Source organism: Bos grunniens, chromosome 28, assembly GCF_055505025.1.
Source record: "Bos grunniens cultivar Pamir isolate PY7600 chromosome 28, Bosgru_T2T1.0, whole genome shotgun sequence".
Lineage (NCBI taxonomy): Eukaryota > Metazoa > Chordata > Mammalia > Artiodactyla > Bovidae > Bos > Bos grunniens.
The window spans coordinates 38935802-38960219 of NC_141192.1; the positions used below are offsets into that span (position 1 = coordinate 38935802).

The 24418-nt window shown below is 40.5% G+C and overlaps 1 protein-coding gene across 14 annotated transcripts in view; it reads left to right on the forward strand.

The window, feature by feature from the left end:
• Positions 1–3117: 3117 nt before the first annotated feature.
• The window catches only part of TARBP1 (tRNA guanosine 2 -O-methyltransferase TARBP1), a 67245-nt gene continuing 45944 nt past the window's right edge, over positions 3118–24418 (forward strand). For 6 of the 14 annotated variants that reach the window (XR_015157167.1, XR_015157168.1, XR_015157169.1 and 3 more), the window contains exons 1-10: positions 3118–4480; positions 6460–6557; positions 8945–9014; positions 11115–11263; positions 12315–12367; positions 14269–14366; positions 17310–17445; positions 18074–18170; positions 20747–20836; positions 22040–22181. Coding sequence is in view for 5 of the 14 variants with exons in the window: in XM_086382881.1 (XP_086239007.1) it covers positions 3541–4480; positions 6460–6557; positions 8945–9014; positions 11115–11263; positions 12315–12367; positions 14269–14366; positions 17310–17445; positions 18074–18170; positions 20747–20836; positions 22040–22181 (1873 nt within the window). In the remaining 9 variants the exon portion in view is untranslated. Of the gene's footprint in view, positions 4481–4637; positions 6558–8944; positions 9015–11114; positions 11264–12314; positions 12368–14230; positions 14367–17309; positions 17446–18073; positions 18171–20746; positions 20837–21139; positions 21271–22039; positions 22182–24418 lie in introns of those variants that run through there. The other 8 variants (XM_086382888.1, XM_086382884.1, XM_086382886.1 and 5 more) reach the window with 8 other exon arrangements.

The following is a 24418-nucleotide window of genomic DNA, read 5'->3' on the forward strand; positions in this document are numbered from 1 at the left end:
TTTTGAGAATTCAATACAGTATTATAGGTAAATATATTACCATATATTCTTTTTAAGTATGATAAGTAACTGTTAGCTATTGTTATTACCACAGTTGAAAGCTTGGGGAAGATAGAAGTACCATTAAGGCATTGTGAAGGGCTTCTTATAGATGCCCTATAGTTTGGGTCTTCCCTGAGGAGTAGGGGATAAACATTTCTTGGCATGATACAACCAGAGGTGCAGATGCTGGGACTAGTGTGATAAAAGATATAGCCCATGATATGATATGACATGATATGAATGAGTGCTCAGTTATGTCTGACTCTTTGAGACCCCATGGACTGTAGCCCACCAGGGATTTCCCAGGCAAGAATACTACAGTGGGTTGCCATTTCCTCCTCCAGGGGATCTTCCCCACCCAGAGATCAAACCTGAGTCTCCTGTGTGTCTCCTGCACTGCAGGCAGATTCTTTACTGCTCAGCTAGCAGAGAAGCCCATAGCCCCTCATAGCCACCCATAGCCCCTGATAAGCCCTCAAATTGCTCACGGGGGGAGGAGACAGAGAAGTAAACCTGTGGTTACAACAGTGTGACAAATGCTGCATAAGAGATATGCTAGGATGTTTGGGGAGTTTGGAAGAGGGGGACACCACCTCGGTGGAATGGGTGTTTGGAGTGGGAATGAGGTTTAAGGAATGACTTTCTGGGATTTCCCTGGCAGTCCAGTGGTTGGGATTCCATGTTCCAAATGCATGGGGCACAGATTCGATCCCTGGTCAGGGAACTAAGGTCCTGTATGTCACATGACACACCCCAAAATAAAAAAAAAAAGAAAAAAAAGAAATGACTTTCTGGAGAAATGACAGTGTGAACTGTGTCTTAGTCAAATGGAGTAAGAGTCTTCCAGAAGAGGGAAAGCCTTTTGAAAGACAAAGTGAGAGCACATGGCATGTTCTGGGGACTTCAAAATCAAGGTGTACATGGGGCATGAGGACAGGAGGCTGGAGAAATAGGCAGGGCCACCTCAAGAGGCATCTGAGATGACATGCTAAGAAATTCAGCCATAATTCTGGGGGTCATGGGTAGCTGTGGCTTAATTTTAGGAAGGTCATCCTGGTAGCAATGTGGCATGTGCCCTTGGGTGGAGAGTGAATCAGGCAGAAAGTTATTGTTGTCATCTTAGTAAGAAATGAGGGGAGTCTAAAACTTCTTCTGTCAGCGCTCAGAAGGTGCTCTGCAGAAATCGTTCCACATGTCTTTAAAAACCTTTTCCTGGAAGCCTTCAGTGAGTTCAGGCCTCTTGAGCACTAGCTGCCTGGACTCCTTGCTTGGCATCTGCAATAAACTTCCCTGCCACCTGGTGTCAGTAGATTGGCTTAACTGCACATCCAGGCAAGTGGACCCAAATTTGGCTTGATAACATTTTGGCTCCCAGGTTTTTTGACTGGGGCAACTGAATGAGTTATGGCCACTCCCCTAAATAGGAAATGTACAGGAAGAAGTACATTGGTGGGGATCGTAACAATGGGGGAAGGGATGAAAGAATTAAGATAATAAGGTGACCTTCTTAAAAGTGGAGATTGAGAGTGATGTCTTGAGGGACATTCAGTTTCGTAGGCAGTAGGCAGATAGGTTTGGAGTTCGGGAGAGAGATTGGGTGCTGGACATCTAGAGTTTTTTCATCATTAACAATGTAAATCGTAGTAGAATCTGTAGTTTTAATGAAGCTATTCAGGGAAATTTTAAAGAGTGAGAAGAACAGGAATCTAGAGATGTAAGTCTGGAAATATCCATATGAGCAGATTAGGAATAGAAAGAGGAGTCCTTCCCAAAAGGATGGAGAAGAAACAGCTGGGGAAATAAGAAAAAGAAAAAACAGAACAAAGGTATATGGTGAAAACTAGAGGAAGACAGACAGGGTTTCAAGAGGAAACCCTTGAGTCCTTTGGCAGTTGCAGTCTTTAAAATTTTAGCCATTCAGATGGGTGTGAAGTACTATCTCTTTGAGGCTTGAATTTGCATGTCTGGGAGGAATAATGATTCTCCATACCTTCCCAGATGCTTACACTAGCCTATCTTTATTTGCTGAAAGTCTGCTCAAGACTTTTGTCCATTTTTGATAGATATATAAAGAATATATGTTGAAGGAAACTGATGTTTATTTATTCGGCCTTGCTGCAGGGCATGAAGGATCTTAGTTGCCAAGCCAGGGATGGAACTCATGTGCCCCCTGCAGTGGAAGCACAGAATTCTAACCACTGGACCACCAGGGAAGTCCCCAAACTGATGTTTTTTAAATGCTGAAGGCAACTGATATTTGCTGACACAATCTAAATTGTTGTCATTGTTGTTTAGTCATGTCCGACTCTTTTGCGACTCGGTGGACTACAGCCTGCCAGGCTCCTCTCTCCCTGGGATTTCCCAGGCAAGAATACTGGAGTGGGTTGCCATTTTCTTCTCCAGGGGATCTTCCCGAACTTGTCTCCTGCACTGGCAGGCATTTTCTTTACCCCTGAGACACCAGGGAAGCCTTACAATAAAAACCTTTATGCATGCGGTCAATGGAAAATCGAATGACTCTGAAACATGGAAAAAAATCTTGCATATATGATGTTGGATAACTATATATTTAAATTATATAAAACATAAAATATAAAAATCAAATAACTTTAAATTGCATAAAATACACTTAAACTTAAGTAACTTTAAATTACACTTTATCCATTATGTTCATTACACATAAAGCTCTTTAAAGGGGCAACTGTGACTTCTCCATGGACTAAGGGAGAGATCTTTGTGGTGTGGTTGGAAGGCAAAGAAAACTCACCTCACTGATTCAGTTTGCCTAGGATTGAGCCATAAACCAAACCAGTATGGTGCATGCTTAGGTGAAGTTTTTCTGTTTCTGTATTTAGCAGTAGACGCTGTCAGAAATACAGAAAATACAGACAAAAGAACTATTTGGGGACTGCATGTGGAAGCACAAGCATTGTGTGGGAAGAACTGCATGCTAGAGTCAGCTTGGGCATTTGACTGCCAGTACTGGTGTGGGCATCTCGTTTTCAGCTCTATCCCGAGCTCATTCCTACAGTACTTTGCACGGCTCCTGAATTATTCTTGTTTTCAGTATTTATTTTTTTATGCAGCTGTCGGGAGCCCACTGCAGACCCACTGTATCAATGTCTTTGTGGGTGGTGCCAGGCTGCTCCTTTTTAAAAACAATCTAGGTGATGGTGAGCGCACCTTCCAAATGTTCCTCTGGCCCATTCTCATGGCACTCTAAAATGATTTAGAGCCCCCGGACAGGCCAATCTCCAATTAAGAATCGATGGAGTTGGTGTAGATACTACATTAACGTTTCACGAGAGAGCCTCTTTTCCTTAAAAAGTTACCCAGGCCATTCTGGTAGGACCCGCCCAAAGCGCCGCGACTTGGACCAAGGCGAGGCTGCAAGCCTCCTACCTGCGGGCGGGTGCTCGGGACAGCCGCGCACGCGCACGCACTCGCGCACGCCGGCGCCTTCCTTTGGGCGCCCGGGCGCGGCGGCGCGCGGGGCAAATGGAGTGGGTGCTGGCGGATGCGCTGCTCTCGCAGAGCCGGGACCCCCGGGTCCTGCTTGGGGCGCTGTGCCGCGGGGAGGCATCTGCGGAGCGCGTGGAGACCCTGTGTTTTCTTCTGCAGCGACTGGAGGATGAGGAAGCGCGCGGCGGCGGCGGCGGCGCGGGCGCGCTCCCGGAGGCGGCGCGCGAGGTCGCCGCCGGGTATCTGGTGCCGCTGCTGCGGGGCCTGCGCGGGTGCCCAGCGGGCGGCGCGGATGACCCCGGTCCCGCGGCCCGCCAGCGCCGGCGCGTCCTGAGGGCGGCAGGCGCTGCCCTGCGCTCGTGCGCCCGCCTGGCCGGGGGCCCGCAGCTGGCGGCCGCGCTGGCCGAGGAGGCGCTGTGTGACCTGCTCAACGCGGGGCCCGCGCCCGGCCTCGAAGGGGCCGCCGAGGCGGCCGTGGAGGTGTTGGCGGCCGTGGGGCCCTGCCTGCGGCCTCGCGAGGACGCGCCCCTGCTGGAGCGAGTGGCGCGGGCCGCTCTCGCGCTGGCGCTGGGTGGGGACAAGGCGGGGCCGTCCCCGGACGCTGCGGCGCTGGTTGCCGGGCGGCTGCTGCCGGCTCTGGGCCGGTGCGGCGGGGCGGCGCTGCGGGCTGTGTGGGGCGGGCTGGTTGCGCCCGGGGTGTCTGAGGGGCCGGGCCGCGTCGGGTCGCAGCTGCTGATTCTGAGCGCCCTCGCCGAGAAGCTACTGCCAGAGCCCGGCGCAGACAGCGTGCCTGCCTCGCGCGAGGCGGGCCTGGACGCCCGGCGCTGCTGGCGCTTCTGGAGCACGGTGCAGGCCGGGCTGGCCTGGTCTGAGGACGCCCTGACGCGCAAGCGGGCGCGCTACCTGCTGCAGCGGGCTGTGGAGGTGTCGGCCGAACTGGGGACCGACTGCGCGTGCGCCCCCGGCGAAGGAACCGGTACTTGCCTCTGCTCCCTGGCCCATCCCTACTTGGCTTTCTGCGAGGCCGGCCTTTCTGTTTCCGGTGCTGTCTCCGCGATTCGTACAGAATTTGGTTATTCTCGTGGTCCCCATAGAACCTGAAAAACCTTGGGAACCTCATCTCCAGGGTGTTCTCTGAACTGTAGTAAATCACTGCAGCACTGTTAGAAGAGTCCCCATTTAGGATAAATTCTCTGACCCAGAGCGGGTGGAATACTGCATTCGTGGAATAATTTAGGAACTAGTCCAGCAGGATATTAACAGACCAAAATTGCACTATATCGTGGGCTCGTTCAAATAGAAAAGAAGGGATAGCACCCATCAAATTGAAAGGAAAAGTATTTGCATGTACTGACCTTCGAATTGAGCCTTGAGTATTAGAATTTTGTCATGGGAAACCCATCACAATCCTTCGGTAGTTCTCTTAGGAGGATTTATTAATATTAGTTAAGTATATGGGCCTTAAGTCGACCTTTGGCGGAAGGTATTTTTGCAGTTGATTTAATAGAATGAGGTATTAATTAATTAATTTTACATTTTGAGCCTGTGCGTCCTACCAGTTTTTTACAGGATAAAAGTGGACAAAATAGCAAGGCCTCCCTTTAGTTTGGTTTATTACTATTGATCAGTTTGTTCACTGAAATGTGTGAAAATACACTTAAGTCATTTAAATTTATTTTGATCTATCGAAGTCCAAAATGAATTGATTGAGTCAAAACTGCCTCAATGGATGGAAAATTTCTATCCTTTCAACTGTGGCTGCCTACTTATTTATTTATACTAGTAAAAGAGTTTTGTTCCGCTGAAGATGTGAGTAGATTATATTTTTATACACGTTTAAAACATCAGATAGTAGATATTTTAATAGCCCGCAAGTTGATGATCATCCAGTGAGAGCTGTCGCTGGAAAACATTTTTATTTTATTTTAAAATTTATTTTAAAGCATCAATCATTCTGCAGTTTTAAAGATAAGCAATAGTCTTATGTTTGCCTCCCATCTATATTTCCTTTATTTCAAAGAGCAGCCACTTTTACCTCTTTCAGCTGATTATTTTGGTGTCTATCCCTATATCTTGACATAATCTAGTAATATCATAAAACCCATTATCTTACTTGCAATTTTGATTAAATGTGAGTTCAACAAAATTATGACTATGCAAGTACTGTTCACCAGTGATCTATGTAGTAATCTATGATTTATTTTTTCCTTCCTGCAAGTTTTCCCTGTATTTGTCATTTATGTTTGGTTGCCTCCATACTTACCACTAATTCAGCCCCAGATTCTTAGTCGTTTAAATCTTTCCTGTACTAGTGAGATCATCAGTCATTATAAATTTTCCTGAAGAAGTCTCTAGAAAAGACTTTTAGAAAAGAGACTCTAGAAGAGACTTTAGAAAAGTCCCATTACAAGCTCAGCCTTGTGAACACCACTGACATTCTTAGATCTGCCTTCACTTTTACATGGGGGACTCCCTTCACCTGATCCTGTGTTGAAGCTCTTTTCCTAGAGTTCTTACCTTCAAGACCTTGAGTATCTGATAATTTAATCAAAGGGTCCTTTATGTCTTTTCTGTGAATTCCACCTGACACTTTTTTAGTTTCTGTCTCCTGGAAATCCCCATCTGTTTGTGCCTGTTCACCTTTTCCATGAGATCCTTTAACATACTAATCACAGGTATATGTAGGTTCTATTTTTGGACCATCTTTGAGTCTGGTTTTGTTTTCTGTTTTATCTCTTGGCAATGAGATTACTTTTTTTCAGTAGCAACTGAATTATTTATGCCTTAGAGATAGGTACTCTGTTAGATTGTTGGGGTTGAGTCACTGGCTGAGCTGGCTTTGGATTTTGTTATTGCTGTAGTTGGTGGATTGTTGTCTCCTTATGTTTAGAAACATAAAATTTTCTATTTAGGAACTAAATCTAGAAACTGATTTTCTTTTTTAAACCATATCAGGCCCAAGTCTGTTTTGGTGGTCTGAGAAGAAAAAAGATGAGCTTCTAAAGTTTTGGGAAAACTATATTTTAATTATGGAAACTCTTGAAGGAAATCAGGTAAGTGTTTTCATATTTTATCAAATCATGTACAGGTGCAGTTTCTTTTTTTCCCCCAAGCATTCTGTAGAACCAATACAGAAAGGTCAGCTTGGATATAGCATAATGGAATGCAAGTGTACCTTGTTTTCCAGCATGAGTGAGTGAAGTCGCTCAGTTGTGTCTGACTCTCTACAACCCTATGAGCTATAGCCTGCCAAGCTCCTCTGTCCGTGGGATTTTTTAGGCAAGAATACTGGAGTGCGTTGCCATTTCCTTCTCCAGGGGATCTTCCAGACCTGGGGGTCGAACTCAGATCTTCTATATTACAGGCAGACTCTTTACCATCTGAGCTACCAGGGAATCCTATTTTCTTTTCCAGCATAGATTAAGGTTAAATGTAAACTCAGGAAGGAGGAGAGTGAAAGAGCTGGGTTAAAACTAAATATTTAAAAGAAAAAACTAAGATCATGGCATCTGGCCCCATTACTTCATGGCAAATAGAAAGGGAAAAGGTGGAAGCAGTGACAGATTTCCTCTTCTAAATGCTCTAAAATCACTACGGATGGTGACTGCAGCCATGAAATCAGAAGATAGTTGCTTCTCGGCGGGAAAGCTGTGACAAACCTAGACAGTGTGTTGAAAGGCAGAGAGATCACTCTGCCAATGAATGTCTCTATCGGCAAGGCTATGGTCTTCCCAGTGGGCACGTACGGTTGTAAGAGCTGGACCATAAAGAAGGCAGAGAGTCAAAGAATTGATGCCTTCAAACCGTGGTGTTGGAGAAGACTCCTGAGTCCCTTGGACAGCAAGGAGATCAAACCAGTCAATCTAAAGGGAAATCAACCCTGAATACTCATTCAAAGGACTGACACTGAAACTGAAGCTCCAACTTTTTGCTCACCTGATGTGAATAGCTGACTCTCATGTAACGTCCCTGATGCCTGGAAAGATTGAAGGCAGGAGAAAAAGGCGTCGAGGATTAGATGGCTGGATGACATCACCGATGCAATGGACATGAACTTGGGCAACTTGGAAAGATGGGGAGGGACAGGGAGGCCTGGCGTGCTGCAGTCCATGGGGTCGCAAAGAAGTGGACACAACTGAGGGACTGAACAACAACACAATGTAAACTCAGGAAATTAAAGAATACTTCGGTTGACTTAATTTATCAACCAAAAGATTTGGTCTTATTTGATCTTCCCTTGACATTTACTTCTAAAGTGTTTGTTAGGTTTTAGTTTCTCTATGTTATAAATAATCTCCAAAGAAATACACAGTGAGGAAAATGTTACTTAAAGTCTGAGGTCAGTTGTTATTAAGTAATAGTGACCATTTGATTTTGTAGGCTTGCTTTCTTTTCTTCCTTTCAGTTCTTACATCTTTGCATTCTTTGGTTCTGAGAATAGAAACCTGAAAAATCATTTTCAGTTGACTTTGAATTAATCTTAGTAGGAACATGGAATTTTTAAGTTAGGAGGACTCTCTTTAGAGATTAACATTTCGATTTACATTCATTAGAATCATCTGGTGCCTTATTAAAGTATCAGTTGCTGGATCTGGTCTGCAGAGTTTCTGATTCATTAGGTCTGTGGTGTGGCCTGAGAATTGAAATAGTTTACATATTCCCAGGAGACACATATGCTGCTGTTCTAGGGACCACACTTGGAGACCTCTTTGTTATAGGAGTTCCCAGTATGTAAGCTGCAGATTGCTGTGGGACCAGCCATCATGGAGTGACTGTAAGGTGTCAGTCCAGATGCACTGACTGTTGACTAAAATAAAGAAGTACTCATATGTGCTAAATGTATGTAGGTGTGGGGATGCGGACTAAACGAAAAACATTTCCAAATTTATATAAACTATGATTTTCCTTAATCAGTGCATCCGTAACACCCTCACTGTTTAGAAACTCTAAGTTAGTTGCCTTTAGTTTCTAGGATATGTACATTAGACGCTGGTATCTGCAAGAGTCTAAGAAAAAAGAGCATTGAACGCTGAGCTGGCTCTACGTCTAAATGTGTGGCCTTGAACAACTTGAGTGACTAGAGAAAGCATTTCAGTATTTTTTCATCTTTGTAATACTGGTATTATCAGCCCTGCCTGCTTCCCAGGACAGTTAAGGATTACATGACATAATTTATGATACTCTATAAATGTAATGTTACTGTAATTATGTTCTAGGTTATATTTATTAGCTTTGCCATACTCAGTCTTGAATTTGTATGATTTAAAAACTGGAAAAATCAGGCACCTTCTGCACATTTTTTTACATGGGTGTGGTGGGGTCAGGGAGGGTGGAGATTGTGGGGGGAGGAACAGATGAGTGACTTACATAAATGTATAATAATACTTTGGTTTTTAAAGGTGAATTTTCATTTCCTATGGCTTTTTGCTTTTGTTTTCAGATACATGTTATAAAGCCAGTTTTACCAAAGCTAAACAGTCTGTTTGAATATGCAGTGTCAGAGGAAAATGGTAATGGCTGCTTCTATTTTGATTTTTTATGATGCATCATTTACCCCCTTATTTTATAACTAATTATTGTTCTTTGTGGAGAATGTTATATGAATATGTAAATTCGCTGCTACCGGGAGACAGCTGCTAATATTCCAGATACATACCTTGTGGATGTTTTTTTCTGACTCAGCAGTATATCCAAGTGCGCTTACCTATGTCTTTAAATAGTCTTTGAGAATTTAATTTTAAATGGCTGCAGAGTTTTCTATAATTTAGAGGCATGGTAATTTTATAAACTTATGATTATGGAAAATTTCAAACATTTACAGAAGGAGAAGAGTTTGTGTGATGAACCCTATCACCTAGCTTCTGCAGTGATCAGTTCCTGTCTTACATTGCATGTGGCCTCACTTGCTCACTCTTCATCAAATGATTTTGAAGCATATTCCTAGACAGCATATCATTTCATCTGTAATTATCTCAGTATATATCCTTAAAAGATAAGGACTCTTTGGTAATGTTTTATGTATGGTGTATTATTCATTTTTTAATAAGCGTTGTTTGGTATTATATATTCTAACTGCTTTCCAGCTTTGTTCTCTTAATATATCTGTTTCATTGTTAAAGTTGCTTTCTTAGTATTTCAGCCATTGTTCTGTAGGTTAGACTTCTGGGGAAGGGAAAATTCTAAGATACTATTTTAAATATAGTTTTTAAGTCCTTAATCAGTACTATATTATGAGGGCTTTTTAGGAGAAATAAAATGAAGATGGAGCTTCCTAAAATTATCTTACGAAATTAAGTTTAGATAAATGAGACAGCTAAATGCAGGCTAACTGTTTTGTATTCATATGAATGATGAAATGCTACATTATCGTGTTTACACATGAGAGTTAACCTAGGTAAATGGGTTTCAGTGCCTGCTTTAGATAATTACAACTTTAATAGTGTGACCCCTTAGGAATTGAGCTTTATTCAGCTGATTGCTATGGTTGTTTTCTGATACACTAGAATTTTTCACAGACCATAAGAATCTATAGTCCCACCTGGGGCTAGAATTTAATTAAATCCTGTTGTGACTTCACTTATGCATTTACTGTTAAAATGATTCTCTTATTACCGCATTTTGCCCACAGCTCTCGGCAAAACAAATCAAATAGCAGTGACAGATTTTGAAAAATTACCACTGCCAAAGAATTGAACAAGCATCTTGATGTAAATAACACACACAAAGGGACTGATGTATTTATAGAATGCCATGAGTTTAAAATGCTGAATTTTTTTCCTAAAAATATTAAGGATATTTGAAAAGAGTTAGAGTATCTCTAAGGTACATACTTATTTCATTTTTTGTTTATCACTCATTCATGTATTTACTTAATAGATGCATACTTAGTGTCCAGTACGTACTGAGCGCTGGGGTGAAGTGGTGAGACAGAAGAGCTATTTTTGGTCCGTTTTCCAGGAAAAAATGGTTTTGATTATAAAGTTCTAGAGAGACGACAAAAAAATGACAGCAATGAAATACTAGTAAGGCCATACCTTGGTGAGGCAAGCCAGTCAAGGCCTGCCTTAGGACTGACTCAGAGTGGAGCAGATAGCTCTGGGTGCAGAAGCCCTGAGATGGGAGTGGCTCCAGCGGGTAGAGCACCCGACTAGTGAGGCACAGCTTAGTGGTGCTGGAGGGGTGGCCTGAGGCTGGAGTAGTTGTCAGGGGCAGTTTCATGCCTGGTTTGGATTTTATTCTGAGTTTTGAGAAGCCACTTAAGGGTTTTAAACAGAGGAGGGACAGTTTCAGATGAAAAATGGATTGAAGTAAGGTGAGAGAATTGGTTGAAATCACCCCATACCTAAAGTTCCAACCTGTGTGTGTGGAATCATATTTAATTTTGTACACTGTAGTCACTCTGACATTTGCTTGCAGTCTTTCTAAATGAAACTGAAAATGGAAAATCGAATACTGAAGTGATTTTGGTTATTCAGTAGTTAAACACCTTTGAACGTGATTGTGGTAATGAAGTTAATGTATTTGTGTGTGTGTTTATTTATGAATATATAGTCTATGTGGAGCCATGTAATGTGAGAATCAAAGTCAACTTTGGGTGTTTATTTTCACAGGATGCTGGCTCTTTCACCCATCCTGGCATCTGTGCATTTATAAAAGAATGTTTGAAAGTGAAAATAAAATCCTGACTAAAGAAGGCGTTACCCATTTTTTGGAACTGTATGAAACAAGGATTCTTCCATTTTCACCAGAAATTTCTGAGGTAATGGCACCCTCTCCCTTCCCTTGTTCCCTCTGTCAGAAGATAAGAGGAGAAGGCATTTGTTGTATCTTATGTGATCTTCAAAAGTACATACTGGGGCTTGAAAATCGCAAATAACACTTCAGAGATTTGCTGAAAACCAAACCCTATATCTCTAAACTAGGCTCTCATACTTGGGCTTTGTCGACAGGCTGCTGCATCATTACCGTGATGAAAAGTAGTCCTTGGTTATCTGTATTCTGAACAAAAGTCAGCAGCGTGAACCCTGGACTAGAAGTATGGTAGTGATACTCTCTCCATGGTTCTGAAGCACTGAATTATTGCTCTTTGTCTAGTGGTGCTACTCCTCCGGTTCTGAGTCAGTGAATTACTGTCTGCTGTACTGAGCAGGGGTTGCTGTTTGAGCTATGTTATTAGAATGTGTACTTTTCCTCTTGTCAGAAATCACACAGAGTGATGACCCTGTGGGAATTACAGCTGTGATTTTAAGTCCTGTTATGATGACATGAGTTGGATGATCATAGACTTAGGAATAGTAATTTACCTGTCATTTAGAGGTAACCTAAATGTCCCTAATTATCCACGTACATGTACGGTGTTTTAGTATGCATCCTTTTTCTACATTCTCCTAGCCTTCTTGCGCTTCCTGAAAGCATGCTTTTGTCTTCTAATGTTTTCGAAGATATGCTTTTCCCCATTTATCATCCAGGTACAGGGGCTTAAGTTTTCTCTTGGGTATCTTTCTGTTTTTCACTAGTCACTACCTTTATTTTCTACCATGTGTCCCTTCTTTGGATTCCTTTCTTCTTTCTCAGCACAGCATGTGCTCTCTTAGTATTCCATACATTTTTATCAGGTTGGAAAGTTTGGTTTGATACCTGGGATTAAGGTATCCTCCAAGGCTATCATAAATCAGCCTGCAGCATAAGAGATTGCTTATAACAGCTCTTCAGTAGGCCTGCGTAGGATGTACAGTTAGGGCAAGTTGACTTTTCAAAATTACAGTTACAGCGTAACGTCAGATTTTTTTTTCCTTTTTTTTTTTTTTTAGTTTATCATTGGACCATTAATGGATGCACTTTCAGAGAGCTCTCTATACAGCAGGTAAACATGCATTTTATTTAGCAGCAATGCAGTAATATGTATTTGATTATAAATTTAACTTGATTATGAAATATGACCAGATTGTTAAAAATGCATTTGGTGGATAAATATATGTTGCCTCGTAGACATTCAGCTTTTTCTTACCATGTTGTCCCTTCTGGGTTTGTGATTCTTCTTGTCCTTCTAGTAGTTGTATCTGGGGTTTCTCTTTTTCTTTTCTTTCCTACTCTGAACCCATCCTTTCTTGGGTTTTGGGGAAGGACACTTCACATAGGCACTTTCTTTCCCTTACTCCTGACTTCTGCCCTCTTGGAATTTATGGTAGCTTTGGCTAACCAACACTTGACACTTTTTTTTCCTTTCTTTTAACTTTCAGTTTTGACTTATAGAAAAGTTGTGAGAATAATACGGAGAATTCTGACTTACCTTTTATCCACATTCCCTAAATGATAGTGTTTTACCACATTTGTTTAATTGGCATCTTTATGTATGTATATGTGTCTTTGCATCTCTGTTTATCTGTTTCTTAGCTCTGTCTGTTGAGCAGACTCACCCATCTATATTTCAGCATCTGTCCTTCCATCCATATTAAAAACCATCCGTTCACACCAGTATACCCATTTCTAGTCCACTACCACAGGGTTCGTTCTAACATTTCCCTTTCCATGTCAGATGGTGGAGGCCATTCTCTACTACATGTTGCTCATTTAATACCTTTACGCTTCATCAAGCTTGATACTGAGAAGAGTGTCAGCATTGTGCCTTTCCTCATTTTTTGAGCTTTATCTGTACTCTTGAATTGTATCTTCAGAAATTTCCCTTGCTTTTGAAATTATGTTGTATTAATATTTCTAATTCTGATAACTAAGTTTATACTTGCTAGTCTTTTGTTTGATATATCTCTAATAGAGCAAGCCACCCTGGTGGCTGGCTCAGTGGTAAAGGATCCACCTGCAGTGCAGGAGACCCAGGTTCAATCCCTGGGTCGGGAAGATCTCCTGGAGAAGGAAATGGCAACCCACTCCAGTATTCTTGCCTGGGAAAAACCATGGACAGAGAAACCTGGAGGGCTTCAGTCCATGGGGTCACAAAAGAGTTGGACACGACTCAGTAACTAACACTTGCACTTTTGCTTTTCTGATAGAAAGTACTCTGACAGTCAACTTCTTTAAAAATTTTAAATCAACCTGTGCTAAGTTACATTAATATTCAGTCCTATTTACTATCAAAAAAGCATATCAATGCTTGATTTGTCAATTACTTTTATTTTTCAAATAACTCATTACTACTGAATAGCTTTCTGAAGCAGACAGCTGGAGAGCAGTAAAACCAACTTGGTGGTTTCTGAGAGTTGACAAACACATTTATTATGAAATGCCTTCAGTTTGCTCCCACACTAGTGTGTTCAGTTAACAGATAATGTTCCTGGCAGAAGCAAAAGAAACAAAAATAAAAGTGTCTTTAGTAGATGTTAGCAATCAAATGCTTCTGCAAAAGTGGTTTATTACTAACATATGTCTTTTACTTAATACTTAAAGGTATTAAATCATTGGAGTATGTGTTAGAAATAATAAAATATAATTTTAAACTACCATTTCTAGACTTTTCTTAAAATGATACTGTTTGGCAAGGTTGATGCATATGTGTCAGATAAAGTGTCATAAAAGGAGATCTATGCCTGCTTAGTATAACCCATTACTAACTCACATCAGTTTTTCAGTAATATCCTGATGTTTTTGTAATCGGAGGGATTCTTAAGATTTTACTGAAAAATAAAATGCAGGTTCAGAAGAAGATGGTTTTATTATTGAAAGACATTTGAGCCATATTGCACTTAGTTTCAGTATGCTTAACTGTCAGTAGATTTTATATATTTGTTTTTTAACCCCCTTTGTCTATAGGTCCCCAGGCCAGCTGATAGGAAGTGTTTCTCCATTGGGACTGAAATTACAGAAGTTTTTAGTCACTTATATTTCTTTTCTTCCAGAAGAAATAAAGAGTATGTATCAGTAAAGAATTTCTTTTTAACTTATTAGCTTAAATTGAAAAAATTTTTTAGAATGTTGATTATAAGCACCATCCTTCTAGGAGAGTCCTGCTGTTGGCTGATGTTAAGTCGCTTCAGTCGTGTCCGACTCTGTGCGACCCCACAGACGGCAGCCCACCAGGCTCCTCTGCCCCTGGGATTCTCCAGGCAAGAACACTGGAGTGGGTTGCCATTTCCTTCTGCAGTGCATGAAAGTGAAAAGTGAAAGTAAAGTCGCTCAGTTGTGCCCGACTCTTAGCGACCTCTTGGACTGCAGCCCACCAGGCTCCTCCATCCATGGGATTTTCCAGGCAAGAGTACTGGAGTGGAGTGCCATTGCCTTCTCTGAGGAGAGTCCTAGGATTATTATAATCAGTATTGTCAAACTAGTTCCTTTTTTTCAGGACAATGCAAATTTTGTCAGAATTATGCAAGTGTCCTTTGAAATTGAGTACACACTCTCACCTTTGTATATAGCACGGTACCAGTATTGGGATCTGTGGCATGGAAGCGATTATGGAATATGTACTGCAGTTTGCCATTCTTTCTAAGTATCTCTATTCAATTTCAAAAATTAGCAAAATAAGTCAAAGAAAAAAGGAACCTGGGCTTAGGAAAAAGTTATAAACAGAATATCCATTGTGTCAAAATTGTTGCTTTATACATACTGACTTAGAAAGATTAAACAAGAAGAAAACTTTTTATAAGACCTTGTATCTTAGAAGTGTCCCACTTCTTCGGATTGAGGATGTGTTTCTTTCTGATGAGCTCCGTTGGTAAGCAAAGCATGGAACCCATGTTGCTTTGTTTGCTGAGTAGCAGGATTTCCCCTACTAAGCCTTTTCTTCATTCTAGGCTTTGTGATGTAGAAAGTGACCCTGGTTATGAAATATATATATTTTTTCCTTTTGTATTAATATTTAATCTGCATATAGGATGAACAGTGACCAATAGTAATATGTATTCAAAAGTCAGGAAAGAAAGGGAAAAGATGGCCGTTTGTATATCGCAACCTTAGATTTATAGAAATTTGATTGTTTTGGTTACTTTTAAAAAAATTAGAGTGGAGAAGGTAACTGCCAGAACCATTGTTTAGTTTGCTAGAGTTTGGAAGTTTATAGCCTGGGGATTAATTTTCTGACCACATGGGCATGTCCTGTGTGTATATCACAGTGTGAGTGAGATGTTGGTGGTCAGCACCCCGCAGAGTCTGAGAGCCTGGTGTTTGTGGTTGTACCAGACGCATGACAGACCCTTGTTTATGTGGTGAGTGAGTGAGAAATAGAAGCTTGACAGTTGCCATCTTCCTTGTGTCGTGAGAGAGGCGTTAGGCAAAAGATGGGAACTTAAATAGTCCAGCAAGAATGAGGGCAAGTAAACTGTCTACTTATAGGTTTTACTTTGTAATTTTTTTATGTCAGTGATTTCCAGTGAATATATTCAGCATATCTGGTTTTGGGCTAGGCATTTTGGGAAATACAAAATACATGTCATATCCTTTTGGGATTGTCCAAGGATTTCTTAAAAGTGATTTCTTAAAAGATTTCTACAATGATGATCTGAAGAAACAGGCATTTTCATTGACTATGTGACTTAAAGACCCTTAAGACATCACATATTAGCAGAGAAAGTGGGATAGAGCACCATCCTTGTGTATCTCAAAATAGAGTAATTGTAGTATAGATAAGAAATAACCTGTGAGAAAGAGCTAATATTACTGTTTGCAGATTCCAGAGGCCAGATACCAATGGTATTTTTCTTTAACATCTCCAACAAAAGAATGGTTTCCAACAGTAAAAAATTTATCTTTTACCTTAACTTAAAATATATACACACACACACACGCACACATATATATATAAAACTGCTTGTTATCAGAGTATGTACAATATACTAGAATACTCATCTTACTAAAAGGGAATGAATTTGAAATAACATTGATTTTTTTTTTTATCAGCTTTATTGAGATATAATTCACACACCATAAAATTTACCCTTTTAAATTGTTCAGTGGTTTTTAGTATATTCACAAATTTGTACAACCATCACCACTAATTTCAGAATATTTTCATTATCCCCAAAAGAAACTCCATGCCCATAAGTAATCATCTCATTTTCCGTCTCCCCCAGCTTCTGTCAGACACGAGTTTATTTTCTGTCTCTATAGATTTGCTTATTCTAAACATTTCATATAAAAAGAATCATATAATATATGGTCTTTTATGTTATGTCTGGTTTCTTTTTGCTTGAAAGTGAAAGTGAAGTCGCTCAGTCGTGTCCGACTCTTTGGGACCCCATGGACTGTAGCCTACTAGGCTCCTCCCTCCATGAGATTCTCCAGGCAACAGTACTGGAGTGGGTTGCCATTTCCTTCTCCAGGGGATCTTCCCAACCCAGGGATCAAACCCGGCTCTCCCGCATTCCAGGCAGACGCTTTAACCTCTTATAACATGTATCATTCCTTTTTGTAGCTGAATAATAATACAATAATAATATTATAGATACTTCACATTCTGTTTATCCATTCATCAGTAGATATTTGGATTGTTTCTACTTTTAACTACTAATATGAATTACTCCTGTGACTATTCATATACAAGTTTTTATACGAATATAATCTGTCACTTCTCTTAATTATATACCTAGGGGTGGAATTATTGGGTAATATGGTAACTCTGTTTTTAATTTTTAGAGGAGCTACTATTACATTCTCACCAGGAATGTCTGAGACTTCAGTGCCTCCACATCCTGTTAACACTTGTTATCACCTGTCCTTTGGATTAGAGCCATCCTAGTGGGTGTGACGTTGTATCTCATTATGGTTTTATTTGCATTTCCCTATGTAGTGTCTGATGATTTGAGCATCTTCTCATGTGCCTGTTAGCAACAATGATGTCTTAAAACTTTTTCTTTCAGGTAGTTTCCTGTTAAAATTTATTCAGAAGATGACGAGCAGACATTGGTGTGCTGTTCCCATTTTGTTTCTATCCAAGGCTTTGGCAAACGTCCCAAGATGTAAAGCCTTGGGTATGGAAGGACTTCTTGCCCTCAGGTAATTTTCTCTTGTGTATCTTCATGTGTGGTTATTTGTCATAACTTTCCTTAGTAAATTAAGTGTTCTCTGCTGCTTTAATCCATGGTGAGTGGTTTTAGTTAATATTGGCATCCTGATTTTTCACTCTTAATTTTACAGAAGCAAAAAGCAAATTAAAAAATCTATTCATGAGGATTTCCCTGATGGTCCAGTGGTTAAGACTCCACACTTACACTGCAAGGGGGCACAGGTTCAGTCCCTAGGTGGAGAACTAAGATCCCACATGCTGTTGAACTTAACTTTGTTTTGTGAATTACTAATTTAAATGTTAATAAATGCCATAATATATACTGTTGGATTTTGACCACTTTAAAAATAAGGCCAGTGTTTTTATTAAATGTCAGTATTGATTACCAGTTATTTCCAAAATGTGCTTTGAAAGTGTCTTGTTAGTTTTTAAAGATTCTTTTTCATATTAAAATTGTACTCTACTAGAGGCCTTACTTATTTAATAGCTTTGCAGCTCTCCTGACAGTGACTTTCTGCGTTAGAAAGTGTAGATATTATAAATCAAGTTGTCAGTAGCTACAGATGATCACAGTATTCTCTGAGCCCATGGGAGTGCGTGTGTTTTCTCCACTATCAGGGACGTTCTGCAGTGCACCATGATCACACATCAGATCCTGCTGAGAGGGGCAGCGCAGTGCTATCTCCTCCAGACCGCCATGAATCTGGTAGACGTGGTAAGCTGATCTTTCTTGCTCACCTTAACTTCAGTTTGAGAGTCTTTCTCAGTGAGTGGGAGTTCGTTAAAGAGTTTACACAGCAGGCCTGTGATGCTGTCATTAGAAAGCCCTGTTCATAAGATTGGTCCTTGGCTGGCATCTGGAACCTGGATTTCAGGAGGGCTCCCACCATCCCGGTACCATGCCTGCAGGGCTCATGAAAACAGTGTGATCTTCACTGAAAACTGCTTTCCTTCTGGGGCTCTGAAGTTGTAGGTGCCGTGCGCAGGGCGTCTGTGTGACCAGCGCCCCAGTGAAAATGCTGGGCACTGGTTCTCTAAGGAGCCCTTCTGGTAGGCATTTTACCTGTTGGTAGGGAAGCTTGCGACCATACTGGGAGACTATTCTTGGAATCTTTCACCTGGTTTCCTCTGTATTTTTTCTGCACATCTTCCAGGAACTTGACATTCAAAGAACATCCTTATTCTTTTTTTCACAGAGCTCCAGTAACACACTATTATTGAGAACAGGGGTCAGCAGACTTTTTTATGAAGGGCTGGATTGATATATTTTAGGTTTTTTGAGTCATACAATTTCTATTCAGTTCAGTTCAGTTCAGTCGCTCAGTTGTGTCCGATTCCTTGCGACCCCGTGAACCACAGCACGCCAGGCCTTCCAGTCCATCACCAACTTCTGGAGTCCACCCAAACCCATGTCCATCGAGTCAGTGATGCCATCCAACCATCTCGTCCTCTGTCGTCCCCTTCTCCTCCTGCCCCCAATCTTTCACAGCATCAGGGTCTTTACAAATGAGTAAGCTTTTCACATCAGGTGGCCAAAGTATTGGAGTTTCAGCCTCAACATCAGTCCTTCCAGTGAACACCCAGGACTGATCTCCTTTAGGATGGACTGGTTGGATCTCTTCGCAATCCAAGGGACTCTCAAGAGTCTTCTCCAACACCACAGTTCAAAAGCATCAATTCTTAGGTGCTCAGCTTTCTTTATAGTCCAACTCTCACATCCATACATGACCACTGGAAAAACCATGGCCTTGACTAGATGGACCTTTGTTGGCAAAGTAATGTCTCTGCTTTTGAATATGCTGTCTAGGTTGGTCATAACTCTCTTTCCAAGGAGTAAGCATCTTTTAATTTCATGGCTGCAGTCGCCATCTGCAGTGATTTTGGAGCCCAGAAAAATAAAGTCTGACACTGTTTCCACTGTTTTCCCATCTATCTGCCATGAAGTGATGAGGCCAGATGCCATGATCTTAGTTTTCTGAATGTTGAGCTTTAAGCCAACTTTTTCACTCTCCTCCTTCACTTTCATTAAGAGGCTCTTTAGTTCTTCTTCACTTACTGCCATAAGGGTGGTGTCATCTGCATATCTGAGGTTATTGATATTTCTCCCGACAATCTTGATTCCAGCTTGTGCTTCCTCCAGCCCAGCGTTTCTCATGATGTACTCTACATATAAGTTAAATAAGCAGGGTGACAATATACAGGTTTGACATACTCCTTTTCCTATTTGGAAGCAGTCTGTTGTTCCATGTCCAGTTCTAACTGTTGCTTCCTGACCTGCATACAGGTTTCTCAAGAGGCAGGTCAAGTGGTCTGGTATTCCCATCTCTTTCAGAATTTTCCACAGTTTATTGTGATCCACACAGTCAAAGGCTTTGGTGTAGTCAATAAAGCAGAAATAGATGTTTTTCTGGAACTGTCTTGCATTTTTGATGATCCAGCAGATATTGGCAGTTTGATCTCTATTACAGCTACTCAAAAGCAACCATAGACCATTTACAAATAAGGGGGCATGGCTATGTTCTAGTAAAACTTTACTCACAAAACAGGCTGTGAGTGACTTTGCCAACCCCAGATTTAGAGCTGCTGCTGCTGCTGCTAAGTTGCTTCAGTTGTGTCCAACTCTGTGCGACCCCATAGACGGCAGCCCACCAGACTCCCCCATCCCTGGGATTCTCCAGGCAAGAATACTGGAGTGGGTTGCCATTTCCTTCTCCAATGCAAAAAAGTGAAAAGTCAAAGTGAAGTCGCTCAGTCGTATCTGACTCTTAGCGACCCATGGACTGCAGCCTACCAGGCTCCTCCATCCATAGGATTTTCCAGGCAAGAGTACTGGAGTGGGGTGCCATTGCCTTCTCCTAGACTTAGAGCAGGGTGTCTTAATTGGAGATGTGTGACCTTAAGGGAATAAAAAGATTTGGGTGGTTTTCTGAAGGTTGAGGGTAGTTTTTGTGGGTTTGAAAAACAAAGATTCACTTCTGATGTAAATAATAAGTAATTCTTATAGGATGTTTCTGGTTTTTGCTTTTAGATTATACCACTTTATCTCAGAGATACTAATCTCGATTTTAAGGAAAATAGATTTATAAAGTAATCTTTCATTTTATATAACGGTTAGCTGTTTATAATCAAACTCTTCATTTTGAAAGTTGAATATTTCCTTTTTAAAAATATAGCTCTTGATTTAACTAATAGTATTCTACTTTAAATAATATGCTAGATTGGTTTTACAGTGATGTTCATTCAGTTAAACATTTTTCAATGAGTAATTTTTTAAAACTGCCCTGCCCGCAGGAGAAAGTGTCACTCTCTGACATCTCAACTTTTCTCATGTCAGTGAGACAAGAGGAGTCATTAGGACGAGGAACTTCACTGTGGATGGAGGTGAGACTGAAAATAATGATAAGGTCTTTGAAGACTTTGTGAAAAATGGTTTCTGGTTGAATTCACTACTGGCCTTTCTTGTTATCTGTCAACAGAGGTTTTTAAAAAAAGTTAATTTGCTTTGAGTGGACCTACCCAATAATGCTGTTAGAATTCCTGTGGAGAAGTGGGAGACAGAAAGTGAAATAGAGATGGAGCTATTCTAGAGAAGATAGTGTTACTGGGCAGATCTCGATTCCAGATACGAGTACTGAAAGTCCTGATGGGAGTACTGATGACGTTAGACTCGAGAACAGTGACACAAATATCTACTCGGGTTCCCGACCCTGACATTTCGGTGATCTGTAATTCTTCTGACTTCTTGCATCTCGCGCGTCATGAAACCCTAAGTGTGTTGCAGTGGATGGAGAAAAGTCGTGGCGATTATGAGTAAAGTTGGTATAAACATTTGCATACCGATTTTTGTGTGACCGTGACTTCTTAACTCATTTGCGTTGGTTTCAAGGAACATGGTTTCTAGATTGTGTAAGAAGCATATGTTTCGTTTTTTTAAGAAACTGCCTTCCATATCCATGATTCCTCCATGTCAGGACCCATACAACCATGGATCATGAAATGCCGTAGTATTTACTATTGAAAAAAATCCACGTGTAAGTGGACCTGCAGTGTAAACCCATGTTGTTCATGGGTCAACTATATTTTAAAATGCACATATGATAGAAAATAAACTTGCAAGGAGGGTAGGAGCTTTCCTTATAACTTATATTTCAAATTCTACATTCTCTCAAAAATAAATCCTTGTTTTAGTATATGAAGACGAAGTGCATTTTAAGGTTGTAATTTGTTTTACATAATGTGTTGTTATTCATAGAGATGTTCTTTACAGCACCTTATCAAAATGTACATTTTATATTAGATGCTTTAAAAATTCTTCCCTGTTAATGAAGTTTATAAGTTCTTTGAGGAGTTTAGAAAACAGTCACACACGTATGTGAATATACTCACATACATACATACATACGAACATTTTTTCTGTATGAACTGTGTGTGAAGCTCAATCATGACAATAAACATTCTGTTCCTTTGTTGTGTTCAGTTATCTAAATTCAGTTTATTGTGGAAGAAAGAAAATTAATTAGGGAAATTAGAAGCCCTTTGTTCAGTTAGACTTTCAAAATAAGTGATAACTGTTTTCTTTTTCAGCTTTGTGATTGGTTGCGTATTAACGAAAGCTATTTCAAGCAATCCTCAAGTTGTAGCTCCACTGGACTTCACGAGACTTCTTCTTTAAATGCTTATGTCAGGAAGCTAGTGCAAGAGTATATTAGGTCATCTGCCTGGGAAGGTAAGTCTGAGATCATTTTTATGGACTGATGTAACCAAAACATTTTCTAAGAACTTTCTACTGGTTTTTCAAATTGAAAATATATGCCAAATATATGCTGATTTATGAATGTCAAATTTGTATTTCAGCCAAGTAATGTGAATAAACTTTATGTAAAAATACTGTTTCCTAACTTGCACTTTATCTGTTCTAGAACTTGAGATTTTAAACCATCTTAAATGTTTTGAGAAACTAGTAAGTTGTCTGAGAAGGAATTGAACACAAATACATTTATTAATTTATTCTACAGTTACTGAATCTTTGTCAGCTAGATTTTGCAGATGTGTGTTTGGAGCCTCTGTAGTGGAAATATTTGTAGATAAATCTGTTTATCTTTTGTTTGTTTTCTAAGCGTTACATTTAGTGTCAGCTGATTATGAAAAGTAGTTTTAGAGAAAAATTGTATTTGAAAGAATGGTTTTGTTAGTTTCTTTTTTTACCAGATACTTAGCAGAACATCAAAGGCACTGAGTGAGGGAAGAACTATGAGTAGATTCATTAATTAGGATTCTTTCTACATTTCTAACGCTTCCTCATCATTAAAGTCATTAGTGATAATTTGGGTAAATTGTGTCTTTGAATTTAACATGTCTTCAATTTGCTGGCTTTGTCTCAGACCAAGTCATTTTTATCTCCTGACTTCTCTAATCTGATTATGGAATAGGTCTTAAATGATCAGATAATTATCCTTCCAAAATACATGAGTTTATCTGTTTGTCCTTTTTGGAACATTTTGCTTTTGTGTTTTATTGTCTCTCTTGTCTAGTAAATTTACTGTTTCTTGGAAGGTTCTGTTGTTAGGCCTATGCTGCTGCTAAGTCGCTTCAGTCGTGTCCGACTCTGTGCGACCCCACAGATGGCAGCCCACCAGGCTCCCCAGTCCCTGGGATTCTCCAGGCAAGAACACTGGAGTGGGTTGCCATTTCTTTCTCCAATGCATGAAAGTGAAAAGTGAAAGTGAAGTTGCTCAGTCGTGTCCGACTCTTAGTGACCCCATGGACTGCAGCCTACCAGGCTCCTCCGTCCATGGGATTTTCCAGGCAAGAGTACTGGAGTGGGGTGCCATTGCCTTCTCCGTGTTAGGCCTATAAAAGTAAATAAATTTTAGTCCCTATTGGAGGGAGCATAGATTAAACTCCCTGAAATATCTATATAACTTGTCTTAAAACTCAGTCTATAACAGTATCAGGTCTGATTAAGTCATTCAAAATTGGATAAAATAAGATTTTTAGAGTTTCTTCCTTAACATTTCTGGGACTTAAACTGTTTAATGTAAGTTTTTAAAAAACTGATCTCAAGTGCAAAGGAGACGTGTGTGTGTATGTGTAATATTTTGTTTGACTCTTAATGCCCTTGGCTAAGTGCCTTTATAAAATTTTAGTTTGATGGACAATTACTGGGCAGTTTTCAGAAGAAGGCAATAAATTCCAAAGCAAACATGATTTAGCTTGAATTTTTGAGCATAAAATACATATAACACTCAGATTGTTTTTATAAAAAAAAATCAGCTCAAACATTTTTTAATCAAATTCTACACCTAAAGTAGTTTTTTCTTTGGGTTTCATATGATTGGTACAGACAGATTTTACACTGATTATTCAGCAACTGTATGTCAAGTGTTTTCGAAGTGCCAGACACTGGAGTTACAGAGATAAAAGATATGTCCTCTACCCTCAGAGAACATAGGCCAACAAGGGAATTGATAAGTAAACAGCTAATTTTAACACGATGCCTTGAAAGCCATAAGCACTAGGATGGGGCCCCAGGGTCGGGGCTCCTGATCAGAACTTGTAGACCTTTGGGGGATCAGGAGAGGTCGCTGGATGAGGTGAACAGAAATTAAGGTGGAAAGGGAGGAGTATCCTGCAAGGCTTGGATGCACTTACATCCAGGGAGCTTGAAAGTAGATAGACCTCCACCAGTGTCTGTCTGTAGTATGGAGCCCAGGTTGGAATGGTTAAGAGGTGGTTAAGAGAGGATGGATATATATTCGGTAGCTATATATGTACCACATCATATATATGATGTGTACAAAAAATGCAGCAACAACCAAAACCACACAAAACCAGCATCATCAACAAGCAAAAATGTGGGAGCACTTTCAGAGCAGAGTTTCTGAATCAGAGAAAGTGAGACAGTTTGCAAACAGCAGTAACAGTGGGTCAGAGCTTGGAATTGTTGAAATTAACCAAAGAGTG